The sequence below is a fragment of the Argopecten irradians genome, chromosome 9, assembly GCF_041381155.1.
Source record: "Argopecten irradians isolate NY chromosome 9, Ai_NY, whole genome shotgun sequence".
Classification (NCBI taxonomy): Eukaryota; Metazoa; Mollusca; class Bivalvia; order Pectinida; family Pectinidae; genus Argopecten; species Argopecten irradians.
The window spans coordinates 32,291,411-32,304,147 of NC_091142.1; the positions used below are offsets into that span (position 1 = coordinate 32,291,411).

General features: G+C 31.8%; 1 protein-coding gene across 1 annotated transcript; it reads right to left on the reverse strand.

The window, feature by feature from the left end:
• Window positions 1-3,176: 3,176 nt before the first annotated feature.
• On the reverse strand, window positions 3,177-12,512 carry LOC138332089 (TLC domain-containing protein 2-like). Its single transcript, XM_069280038.1, has 4 exons — window positions 12,225-12,512; window positions 9,330-9,412; window positions 8,884-8,966; window positions 3,177-6,945 (listed from the first exon to the last, which is right to left on the reverse strand). Exons 1-4 carry the CDS (start codon window positions 12,440-12,442, stop codon window positions 6,502-6,504), a joined length of 828 nt encoding a protein of 275 aa, XP_069136139.1. The 5' UTR covers window positions 12,443-12,512; the 3' UTR covers window positions 3,177-6,501.
• Between the last annotated feature and the right edge of the window lie 225 nt (window positions 12,513-12,737).

Sequence of the window (12,737 nt, forward strand, 5' to 3'; positions counted from 1 at the left end):
AACACAAACATGTTTTACACGTCTGTAATAAAAACATTGAAGATAGTAACAAAGCCACGGAAACTATTGGCAACATCTTGAAAAAAAATCAATATTGATGGAGGATAAGTATACAAGTTAACGCTGAATGAGGTTTTATATCCCAAAGGATTCTTAACTTCCTCACCCAAGTCTAAGTATGTGGATCCTAAACATTCATTATTTACCACATAGGAAATAATTTTCTATATTCTAAGAATTGATTAATGTGCCCTTAGTCGAATTGATTAATTACTAGCTATAGCCTGGGCAAGAAAATTTCCATTACATTTTACAATAATGTTTTCAAAAGATTTTGATTTTTTGTATTTCTTAAGAGGGGATAGGGGGGGGGGGGTAAATATAGTACGAATAATATGTGGTCAATGATCTACTCTCTATTTATCTCTTGTAATAATTTCACACAATAAAAATCAATTAACCAAAGTATAAATATGATTGTGTGATACTCATTAAAAAATTAAATTATTTCTCTTCAATGACAGAAAACAGATGTGATTGATGGACAACTGATTGGTCCATTTATCAATTACAATATTCATCAAAAAGTAATACTAAACTGACAATCTGTAGAGTACATTGGATCATAAATGTGGGAAATGCATACATTTTGGCAATATGGTTGGCTTAACATAGGCAAACTTGTCTATTTGTACATTATTAGATTATGCCCAAACTTAAACACCTGAAGCACGTTATATATATGATTTTTATCTAAAAAATGTGGCACATGCCTTCATTCCAATCGGCTTTGTTAAAAGGAAATGAATAATGGTCAGAAATATATTTTTCGTGCGCCGCTTAGATTTAATTATTATGGATATATGCTTAACTTTACTAGAAAAGATAAACGATTCACCGGGTATCTAATCAAAGACCCCATGAAACATAACAATTAATACCTGAGCTCACTTTTGATTTATTAAATCTTACATTATGCTTCGACAAGGAATTTATCATATCTTATGTTTGATTCATTTTACGAAGGTAGGATTCATGAAAATAATTATAGCGAGTTCCTTTCTACTTAAAATAGAAAAAGGATATGAATATCACCAGTTGTTGAGAATTTAATTATTCCAGACATAGCTGGAACCCACAGGAGGTAACTACCGACCTTTCATCTTTTATTTGAAAATCAATGTCTTTAACAGTATGTATTGATGATCCCGGTATTACTTACACAGGTAGGATATCAAATGTCTCTGTATTTTTATCTATTTATTTGTCATTAAATGAAGAATCAATCAGACAAATTGGATTTGATTTATACATATCCATACCAATAGACATACATGAAAGACTAATCTAACAGATAATGGAATTATAGGAGAAATCTGATTACTTAATAAATCAGCAAGGCCAAACTTTATTGGTTTACATTAAACTCAATCAATCTATTAAGTGATAAGGCATTTTTATTTTACTACTCTGACAAGGCAAAATTTGATTTGTTGTCTCGCATGTTTTACAATGAAACAATGAAGAAGGTCACATCTTGATCAAATGAACTTCTGACTGAGATTTCTGTTGAGAAAACCTTGTTCATAGGCTAAAACTAATCCCTAAAGGAAATTATAAAAAAAAATAATCAAAAACTCAAGGTAACAAACGTAAATGATAAATATAAATTAACAGCATTTTCTTTTATATTTGAAGAGGATGTCATAATTGTGCAGTCACAAAAAAAACAGTCATCTTATGTGTACTTGATAAAATATATTATACATCTTATATATACTAAATATATAATACATTCCTTAAAAATAATTTATTTCAAAACCTATAACTGGACAATTTTTTTTATCCAATTATGATAATTACATGCAATCTGTCACGAGAAACCTAATTTACAAGGATTTTTGTTCCATTTTTTTCCTGTTCAGTATACAATGAAAACTATGATTACCCCTTTAATTAGTTTAATTATCATCTGAAATATGAACAAATATTAAATGCATTAGTACATACCTAATTGTCCATCTAATTTCAGTAACCTGGCACAAAAATATTTTACAATGAAAATTATTTCCTTATATATGTACTACATGTAAGTGTCAAAAAAGGAATATTTTTTCATCAAATGGTACATCTCTTCGAATCTAACACAAAAAAAAGATATGATTGAAAGTATAATGGAGTGTGATTTCTCAGGTTTACAAAACATGTCACAGAAAAATGGTTTGTTATACATGAATCTTAAATAACAATGAAAATATGGTTATTAGCAGATGATCAACAAAGACATTAATAAAGCACGCATATTTATATATATAATATATAGCAATATATAATTTACTGGTAAGTTTGTACAAAAAGATTTAGTTAAATAGATACAATAAGTTTCATTCTCTAATTCTACATCAATAGAACACATATGACTATATCTTTACATCTAGAAAATAGATCTATTATAGGAGAAATCTGATTAGTTAATAAATCAGCAAGGCCAAACTTTATTGGTTTACATTAAACTCAATCAATCTATTAAGTGATAAGGCATTTTTATTTTACTACTCTGACAAGGCAAAATTTGATTTGTTGTCTTGCATGTTTTACAATGAAACAATGTAGAAGGTCACATCTTGATCAAATGAACTTCTGACTGAGATTTCTGTTGAGAAAACCTTGTTTCATAGGCTAAAACTAATCCCTAAAGGAAATTATAAAAAAAAATAATCAAAAACTCAAGGTAACAAACGTAAATGATAAATATAAATTAACAGCATTTTCTTTTATATTTCAAGAGGATGTCATAATTGTGCAGTCACAAAAAAAACAGTCATCTTATGTGTACTTGATAAAATATATTATACATCTTATATATACTAAATATATAATACATTCCTTAAAAATAATTTATTTCAAAACCTATAACTGGACAATTTTTTTTATCCAATTATGATAATTACATGCAATCTGTCACGAGAAACCTAATTTACAAGGATTTTTGTTCCATTTTTTTTCCTGTTCAGTATACAATGAAAACTATGATTACCCCTTTAATTAGTTTAATTATCATCTGAAATATGAACAAATATTAAATGCATTAGTACATACCTAATTGTCCATCTAATTTCAGTAACCTGGCACAAAAATATTTTACAATGAAAATTATTTCCTTATATATATGTACTACATGTAAGTGTCAAAAAAGGAATATTTTTTCATCAAATGGTACATCTCTTCGAATCTAACACAAAAAAAAGATATGATTGAAAGTATAATGGAGTGTGATTTCTCAGGTTTACAAAACATGTCACAGAAAAATGGTTTGTTATACATGAATCTTAAATAACAATGAAAATATGGTTATTAGCAGATGATCAACAAAGACATTAATAAAGCACGCATATTTATATATATAATATATAGCAATATATAATTTACTGGTAAGTTTGTACAAAAAGATTTAGTTAAATAGATACAATAAGTTTCATTCTCTAATTCTACATCAATAGAACACATATGACTATATCTTTACATCTAGAAAATAGATCTATCAACAACTGTAAATCAGAATACAAAAAAAATACTTATTTCTTAAACATTCACTACATTCAGGACACTATAATTATATACCAACAACACTATACAGCTAGCTCTCACAGGACTGCACCCTTATTTACAGTTAACTCTCACTTCAACAGGTCTGGACACTCCATCTGCCCAAATGATTCAACTGATGCCATCCAAGTATTTACTACGTCCCTGATGCAATTGGTAGAATTGTGATGTACAGATATACTTACCATGACAACTACCCTAAATGTATGCATCAATTATACAAATATGAAAATAATGTCAGTATATACTGTTTTCATCTAGACATCATATGCATACATATCTTTTATCAAATAGAAGGTTTGCTCAAGAATATGGTTTATTGTGAAAAAAACAATAAAAAATGTTGAATTTGATCTTATTTCTTTTCAAATTTATATATCAATGTGTATTTTCAATGATTACTATGACAAACGTTTAATTTTGATAACAAAGAAACTACATTACAAACATATCAGACTTGCTTTTAATATTTCAAATACAATGTTTTTAAATTTCTAAACACCTAATTAAATTAAAAAGTATTGAATTTGGGGTTCAAGACCATACATATATAGTCCTTTTGTTTTCATTCCAATCTTTCATTTTCAAATATCAACATGCCAATAAATAGTGACAATCGAGACAAGTTTAGTCCTTAATGATACTTGTATGTTTGTCCAGTAATCAAAGACTGGGTTTTGCATCAAACAACGACAACACAAGTCAATCTTATAAACCAGACAATAACTCGGTGTTGTTCAGATGTTTACAATCAACCAACATATATACAACAAATCGTATTCAAAAATTTCAATGTTTGTAAATAGAAAGAAATAAAATATGATGTTAACAGTGCCTCAAACATACTAACCCTATGATTGATCACAGAACAGGGACAGTATCAACTCAAATGAGATATCTATCCTCACTGTCCATGTCTTCGCATAAAATGTCAAAGAAATCCAAAACACATCTTTATGTTATATGCAGGAGCTCAAAATAATTACAGGCAACAAATATATATGCAAAGCCGATTCCAGGAAAAAAATTCAGTGTTTACATTTGTTTACTCTCTATACTACAATAAACTACAAATGTATTAGTAGTACAGCTATGAGGATTAGTTTAGCTTATTTCAATTATTGTCTTTAAAATTGAAGGAAATTGGGTACATGTTATACAACTTTTACCCTTAATTTTATCTAAGTCATTACCTAATAAACTTGCTTTCACTAATACACAGTTACCTTGATTAATAAACCTGCTTTCACCAACTGGTTAATAATAAAGTGTACTGTGTTTCCTCATAAAATTCCTGCATGTATTATACTGTAAAATCAAAGACCTTTGTACATTCAGCTGTTCCTTCTTGGTTTTAAATAGTCTGAGAAAAGTAAATCAATCAAAGCTGATATCACCAGAAACATGTATACATATTGTAATATATGCTTCTGTTATCACCAAATGATTTAACTTCAAGATTCCTCAACTACTTGTACTTTTTATTTTATTTCAATTATTCAATATTTTCCAAAAATAAAATAATCAAAGGTTTTAAGCAAGTCTTTTATGTTTGATAAGCCTGGTGTCTTTTTTGTAGACTCATTACTCAAATAATTAACGCTGTCTAAGAAACGACATTATGGTTAAGGGGAGATAAATCTCATCTCAATTCTGTACAAAAAGGGCAAATAACTAAAGTTTCATGTCAAATATATCAAACAGCATTATATAACGATTGCTTCTTTGTATTAAACTTAATTATATACTTATCAATATACAAGTGTGAATTCAACACAACTATTATAATAAAAATTATGCAAATAGAAATCAGACCCATTCCAAAGTGAATTGGGGTGGTAATGATTTACTTATGGCTGACAACAGTAGATTGGTAATAACAAAATATTGTCATGGTTTTGAATGTAATGTACAACAAATGAAAGACATAGCAGGATAAATTGCCACAGAAAAGAATTTCTTTTATAAGATCTTGTGTAAAGGAATTTTTTAACATAATGAAACTAAAATAATTTTGGTGCTACAAGAAATCACTCTTATATTGACAGCGAAAATAATCCTTGGAATATCAAGAATGTATTTAAGCATGTATATTAATCCTCTGATTTAGTAGTATTAAATTCTACTGACTTTAAATTTATCTCGACCTTGTTACAATTACAAGTGTAATTCATATTACAGTAAAAAATCTATTAAAACACACATAAAAACATAGCCTTTTAAACTAAATTAACTCTACTCTACTTTATCTTAAACTTTTTCAAATCCTGCATTTTTTATTACAAATGATTGACTTTAGATTCCTGTACAAAAATCATAAAATTATGACAACCTATATTGTATTCTTAATTCTGAAAGTTTACATTGACAAGAAAACAACTGAAACACTTGGTTATCAATCTAACAAAGAAAATTACATCTTTCTCCTTTACACATATTTTATACTTGAATCTTTGATATCTCCAAGTATCTAATCATTCTTTTTATTCCTTATATATCTTGTTCTGGTATTGGAAAATTGGTTATTACATGATATTAATACTACTTTGTTCAGACGTAAAATCACAGCAAACAATGACAACAATGGTTGATAATACAAATCTCAATTCATCCTCGATACTCCAAAGGTTGCTATTAAGTAGTATAGGGAGGGATGTAACATCAGTGATAGAAACCTCTAGAGTATCGAGGATGATCTCAATTATGTCTGGTGTTTTCGTAAATCTTTTGTTATACTGGAACAATTGCAAGTAGACCTCTTCGTTTACTTAACATAACTTACTGACACTAAATTTACATAAAATACTTCAAAATCTTCAATGCCTCATATTCACTCGTAACTTTAATCACAGATCTGCACATTTAAATTCTACTCCTTAAATTGAAATTTCTACATTATTCTATTTTCGTATGTGTCATGTGACGATCACCGTTCATATTTCTCTCTGCATTGATTGGTTTGACATTTGAGTTTCCTGTTTGTTTTACACGTTTACGGAGAAAGTCACTTTTCAATAACCTCCAAAATAGAACCACATTAATAAGAGTCATACAAATCATGGACATTGTCAGACCTATGTAATACGACGTTGGGACTCTGTTGATATCCATGTACATTCCAAGCAAGATTCTTCCGTTAGAATAGCCGCGAAATATCATAAAGGACACAATATTTAGGATACACACCAGTTTATAGAAAGCAGAATTATAATCTATTCTCAACATCTGTACTAACTTCCGTGAATGCAGGAAGAAGCTATTTATCTCTGCCGTTAGTGCCACAATATTATAGGCAACACAAATCTTCTCGTGGAAATTATACCAAAACATGGAAGCCACCTGAAAAACACACAAATCTTTATTACAAACAAATGGTTTCTACTCTATATATAAACAGACACATTTTTTAATCTTATCGTCACTTGCAACTAGACTGAATATATAAAAGACACATTTTACAGAAAAGACTGATTTTCACAAAAGAAATACTATCACATTTTATCTAACTCAAATTTCCAAATAAGAGAACCCAGAGGGATCTTGGCGCCCACCAAAGAATGATCTATATCTGACAATGGGAAGAGGGATCTTTTCCCTGCTTTTTAAACTTTTTCAAACATCCTACATATGAAATTTAAGACAGATCCCTTCATAACTTTCTGAGAAACAGTGGTGAAATCCAAGATGGCGGCCGCTTGGCCATCTTGTTGACAGATTAGTCCCAAAGGTACTATCCCTTCAGTAATTTCTGACAAATAGCGGTAACTATCAAAATCCAAGATGGCGGCCAGGTGGCCATCTTGTTGATCGATAAGTCCCAAAATGTAATATACACAACTAGGGCCCTAGGGGAAGCTACATACGAAATTTGAGACAGATCCCTTCAGTACTTTCTGAGAAGTAGCAGTAACAAACTTTAATTATCTAAATCCAAGATGGCGGACTGTCAGCCATCCTGTTGACCTATCAGTCTCAAAATGCATTATGCACAACTAGGGCCCAAGGGGAACCTATGTATGGAATTTGAGAGAGATCCCTTCAATACTTTCTGAGAAATAGTGGTAACAAACTTCAACTACCAAAATCCAAGATGGCCGCCGGTCGGCAATCTTGTTACCAGATCGGTCCCAAAATGAAATATGCACAACTAGGGTCCTAGGGGAACTTACATGTGAAATTTGAGAAAGATCCCTTCAGTAATTTCTGACGAATAGGGGTTACTATCAAAATCCAAGATGGCGGCCAGGTGGCCATCTTGTTGACCGATATGTCCCAAAATGCAATATACACAACTAGGGCCCTAGGGGAACCTACATATGAAATTTGAGAGAGATCCCTTCAGTACTTTCTGAGAAATAGCGGTAACATTAATTATCTAAATCCAAGATGGCCGACCAGCCGCCATCTTGTTGACCGATCAGTCTCAAATTTCAATATGCACAACTAGAGCCCAAGGGGAACCTATATATGGAATTTGAGAGAGATCCCTTCAACACTTTCTGAGAAATAGTGGTAACAAACTTCAACTACCAAAATCCAAGATCCAAAATGAAATATGCACAACTAGGGTCCTAGGGCAACCTACATGTGAAATTTGAGAAAGATCCCTTCAGTACTTTCTGAGAAATAGCGGTAACAAACTTTAGCTATCAAAATCAAAGATGGCCGCCTGGTGGTCATCTTGTTGACCGATCGGTCCCAAAATGCAATATGCACAACTAGGGTCCTAGGGGAACCTACATATGAAATTTGAAAAGATTCCTTTAGTACTTTCTGAGAAATAGCGGTACCAAGAATTGCTAACGGACGGACGAAGGACCACGGACGAAAGGCGATTTGAATAGCCCACCATCTGATGATGGTGGGCTAAAAATGAGTTAGTTCACTTATATTTGGATATTCATAAATTACCTCCCTTGTCTATCATTATGCAGTGTTACTGGCAAATCACAAGGCCACTGTGGCTACCACTTGTTACCCAGAGCATCCTCAAAACTTAGCCTAGGGGTTACGATCATTTGCTCATATTACTCTAACTCTCTTTATATACATCAAAGGCTCGAACTATCTGTCTCATCTGTTGTCGCTCAGAGACTACAGCCTTCAGTCTCCCTATGTCTAATGATATAGTCTAGGGTGGCTATAATGACAGTGATAGTAACCCCTGGAATATCAGGAATGGATCCAATTAGGGGACTAGTATGTTATACCATATAAAGAATGGCACAAGGGAGGTAATCTTTACAGTTGTCTACATTGGTATACATTAATACTTACAGCTATATGATGCACAGTCACCTCCCAGTTTTGTCGTAATTTCTTGTTGATCAGCATATCTATGCTATCATAAAAGAAATACCCTGAAAAATAGAAAACCCGAGATACTTAAAATAATTACATGTATTTAATTATTCAGACAATTATCTAAAAATTACAGCTAAACATATTTAAGACGATAGATATCTATTTCACATGAAATTTCATCATAACTATGAAATGAAACAGAACCTTCATATCATGTTTCTGTCAGATTTGTTTTTAGAAATGTTAAGAGACAAAATTTATTTTGTTAAATTAAAAAATGAAAAAATTCTAAATTCCTTTTAAAGCCTGATAATTTTCACCAGATCATCAACAAACAGGTTATAAGAATATATTTAAATCAAAATAAATGATAAAAATAGTTTTTAAAAGGTGAACATTTAGAATTGCTGAACTCTTACCTGTTGAAAATGGAATCATGAGAAAGGAGAAGTAATTTATATTAACAACCAGGTCATCTAGTAGTTCTGGATACAACACTATACTGAAACATAAACAACACAAAAACACTCAGGTTATATCTTTACAACACTATACACTGAAACATAAACACAAAAACTCTCAGGTTATATCTTTATTACAACACTATACTGAAACATAAACACAAAAACACTCAGGTTATATCTTTATACAACACTATACTGAAACATATAAACACAAAAACTCTCAGGTTATATCTTATATCATGGTTATATCATACAACACTACACTGAAACAAAACACAAAAACTCTCAGGTTATATCTGGATACAACACTATACTGAAACATAAACACAAAAAACTCTCAGGTTATATCTGGATACAACACTACACTGAAACATAAACACAAAAACTCTCAGGTTATATCTTTATACAACACTATACTGAAACATAAACACAAAAACTCTCAGGTTATATCTGGATACAACACTACACTGAAACATAAACACAAAAACTCTCAGGTTATATCTTTATACAACACTATACTGAAACACAAACACAAAAACTCTCAGTTTATATCTGGATACAACACTACACTGAAACATAAAAACACACTCAGGGTACATAAAAACTCTCAGTTTGTATCTGGATACAACACTACACTGAAACATAAACACAAAAACTCTCAGGTTATATCTGGATACAACACTACACTGAAACATAAACACAAAAACTCTCAGGTTATATCTGGATACAACACTACACTGAAACATAAACACAAAAACTCTCAGGTTATATCTGGATACGAAACTACACTGAAATATTGCTACTGGACATACATAGGATAATGTTTTTTGGAGGGTCAAAGAACAACACTTCTTTGGATGCCCTTCCTTGACTGAAATAATGTCAATTAAACTTATTTAGTTCAAAGCGTGTATTCAAGCGACAATCATTGATTTCATATCAGTCCGAAAAATAACAAAATTAACACTTGGTTGGGACAATGATAGGATCAATTCACTCAAACTTCAGCTAAAATGCAATAATAGAACTTGAGATTTTGAATCAACCTGGGATCAAATTTGAAATGTGAAAAGTGTGAAAAATTGGTAAGATTTTACTGTCAGACGGCACATGGGGACGACGAAGCACAATGGTTGAAGGTCATCCTTACCTTTTACAAGTTGGTGGACCCAAAAAGATAGTTTCACAAGTATAAAAAAGTGTATAGTAACAAGAATTCATAAGTGAGAAGGATTTGTCTCTCTGGGTTTTGGACGAATACAGTGCAAGAGCTTTTGTGTTTGTGCACTGACTGTGATATGAGGTGACGGCTGATTTTCCTTTGATATCCACAGGCGCAACCTTTGATGCAAGCTAGGCTTATCATCTTACTTTCTGATGCGGACTGTCATTTTATGAGCTGTCATATTTTTGAAGCGAAAATTGAAGACATTTCTTCTAAATATTCCGTCCTTAAAGCAAGTACTAAACATTGTGAAATTTCATAAACTTAACATAGGTGTTTCTTTTGACTCAATAAGACAAGTATTTGTTGAGAAAAATGGTTTCTATTCCCGGTTCATAGGCGTCTCACTTGGTGTTTAGTAGTGTAAAGAGACAATGACAAATCCTTATCGCTTATAAATCCTTGATAATAACTATTATTTCTCAATATGTGTCCCTGCAAATTGGAGACAAAGCATGTATATGCAGAATCTATTTTATTCAATGCCTCTAATAGGGATAAAAGCTTAAACCCCGTCCCGGAACCTCTGGATTATTTATCATGACATTGAGCCAATTCAGTTGAAGATATATGCATAACTGAGTGGTAATGGTTATAGTATTAAACTATTTACTGGAACCCAACCAGTAGTCGTGACGGAACAGTAGTCATGATTTAATATATGCATGTTCTACGTGTGTCCAGATTTACGAATGTCTGGAGCTGCTGACGAATACTTCATGATTGTGTTGTTTTGTTTACGTGGAAGTAATGTTATTCATGACATGAGATGCAAACAATTTTTTTTTCCCTCCAAATCACGACTACTGTTCCTTCATGACTACTGGTAGCATATGTATCAGGTCAGGAAAAACCACGAACTTGCATATTATACGCAAACTAGAGTATTATACCCCAATACGGTATTTCGAGATCCCAAAACGACGTGGGTAAAGAGAACTATTTACCGTCTATTAGTCCCACATTCCTTTTCCCAAATACTTTCACAAATCGCATTTATTTAACAATGAAACAGTACACAAATGCAAATTTCAGATTCATTTGCATGTCAGAAAGTCTTGAAAATAGATGCATTACTTTGAGAAAAGTTGCATCAAGTTCCTAACTGTTGCACAAATTTTAGTAAATTGCACTTTAAAGTTTATCTTGGCATGTATTAATGCGATTTTTTTTGAAAAGTATAACAAAAGTAGAGATGTCAGAGATTTAGGCTATTTTTAGTAACAAAATCATACTCCAATTGGGTAAAATACTGTAGTTTGCGTATAATACGCAAGTTAGTGGTTTTCCCCGACCTGTTTATATTTGGTGTGCAATAGGCCTAATTTTTCTTTTCATCTATTTTTCTTTTCATCTATTGAATCCAAGTAGTTTTCAAGGCAATGCATACATTATTCTAATTATAGCTCAAAATAGATACCTATTAATTGAAGTGTTAGTTTTAACAAGGCTATAATATCTTATAAGAAATATTTATGATAAATGCTAAATAACCATTTTTGTTTGATATAAGCGACATAGGTTTTCCAAACACCTACATGATGAATCATGTCTAATTTCATCTTCTTGTCGGGGACAACACACAAACATAACATAAAGCACAGCACCAAATATATCACATTTACCATGAAATATCCCATATACTGCAAAATAGCGCATGCATCCAGGAAATAACGATGTTCTTCCATCGCCACGGGTCTTCGCGAACTCGCTTTGGGGTACCAAGTTTAGTTATGGCGATATTAATTCCTATAAAGAAAATCACCGTAGTCAGCATCACATAGTAGCCATGTATCTGTTCTATGTCATCCACATTGGTAATATTCCACGACGGGGGCACCATGTTTAGCGGAATTAACGGCAAGCTGCCGGGTGCTGTGTTCTAGCCGGTGCACTCCTCTGCCCTGTAGTAAGTCACGTGACCGTACAAAAAAGCCGCTTAAGCAAGAGAAAAAATAAACAGAGCCTTCCTTGTTGCTATGTTTATTATGGAAGTGGTCAATGGTAGACTGTGTCCCGTAATAAGATTAAATAGCAGAAAGCTCAACATGAATAGTAATTAGAAATAAAGTCGCCGGATAGAGTAAGGTAGGCCTAATATGCTAAATGAACGTTATGGTTAGTGTTGCCTAACAGTT

Bases quoted from the DNA above. Each gene is read 5' to 3' on its own strand.
- LOC138332089 (XM_069280038.1), bottom strand. From the start codon at position 12,442: ATGGTGCCCCCGTCGTGGAATATTACCAATGTGGATGACATAGAACAG. The intron at 9,413-12,224 runs GTAAATGTGATA...TTTATGTTTCAG, and splicing joins AGTATATGGGATATTTCATG to TATAGTGTTGTATCCAGAAC. The intron at 8,967-9,329 runs GTAAGAGTTCAG...TCTATTTTTCAG, and splicing joins CATGATTCCATTTTCAACAG to GGTATTTCTTTTATGATAGC.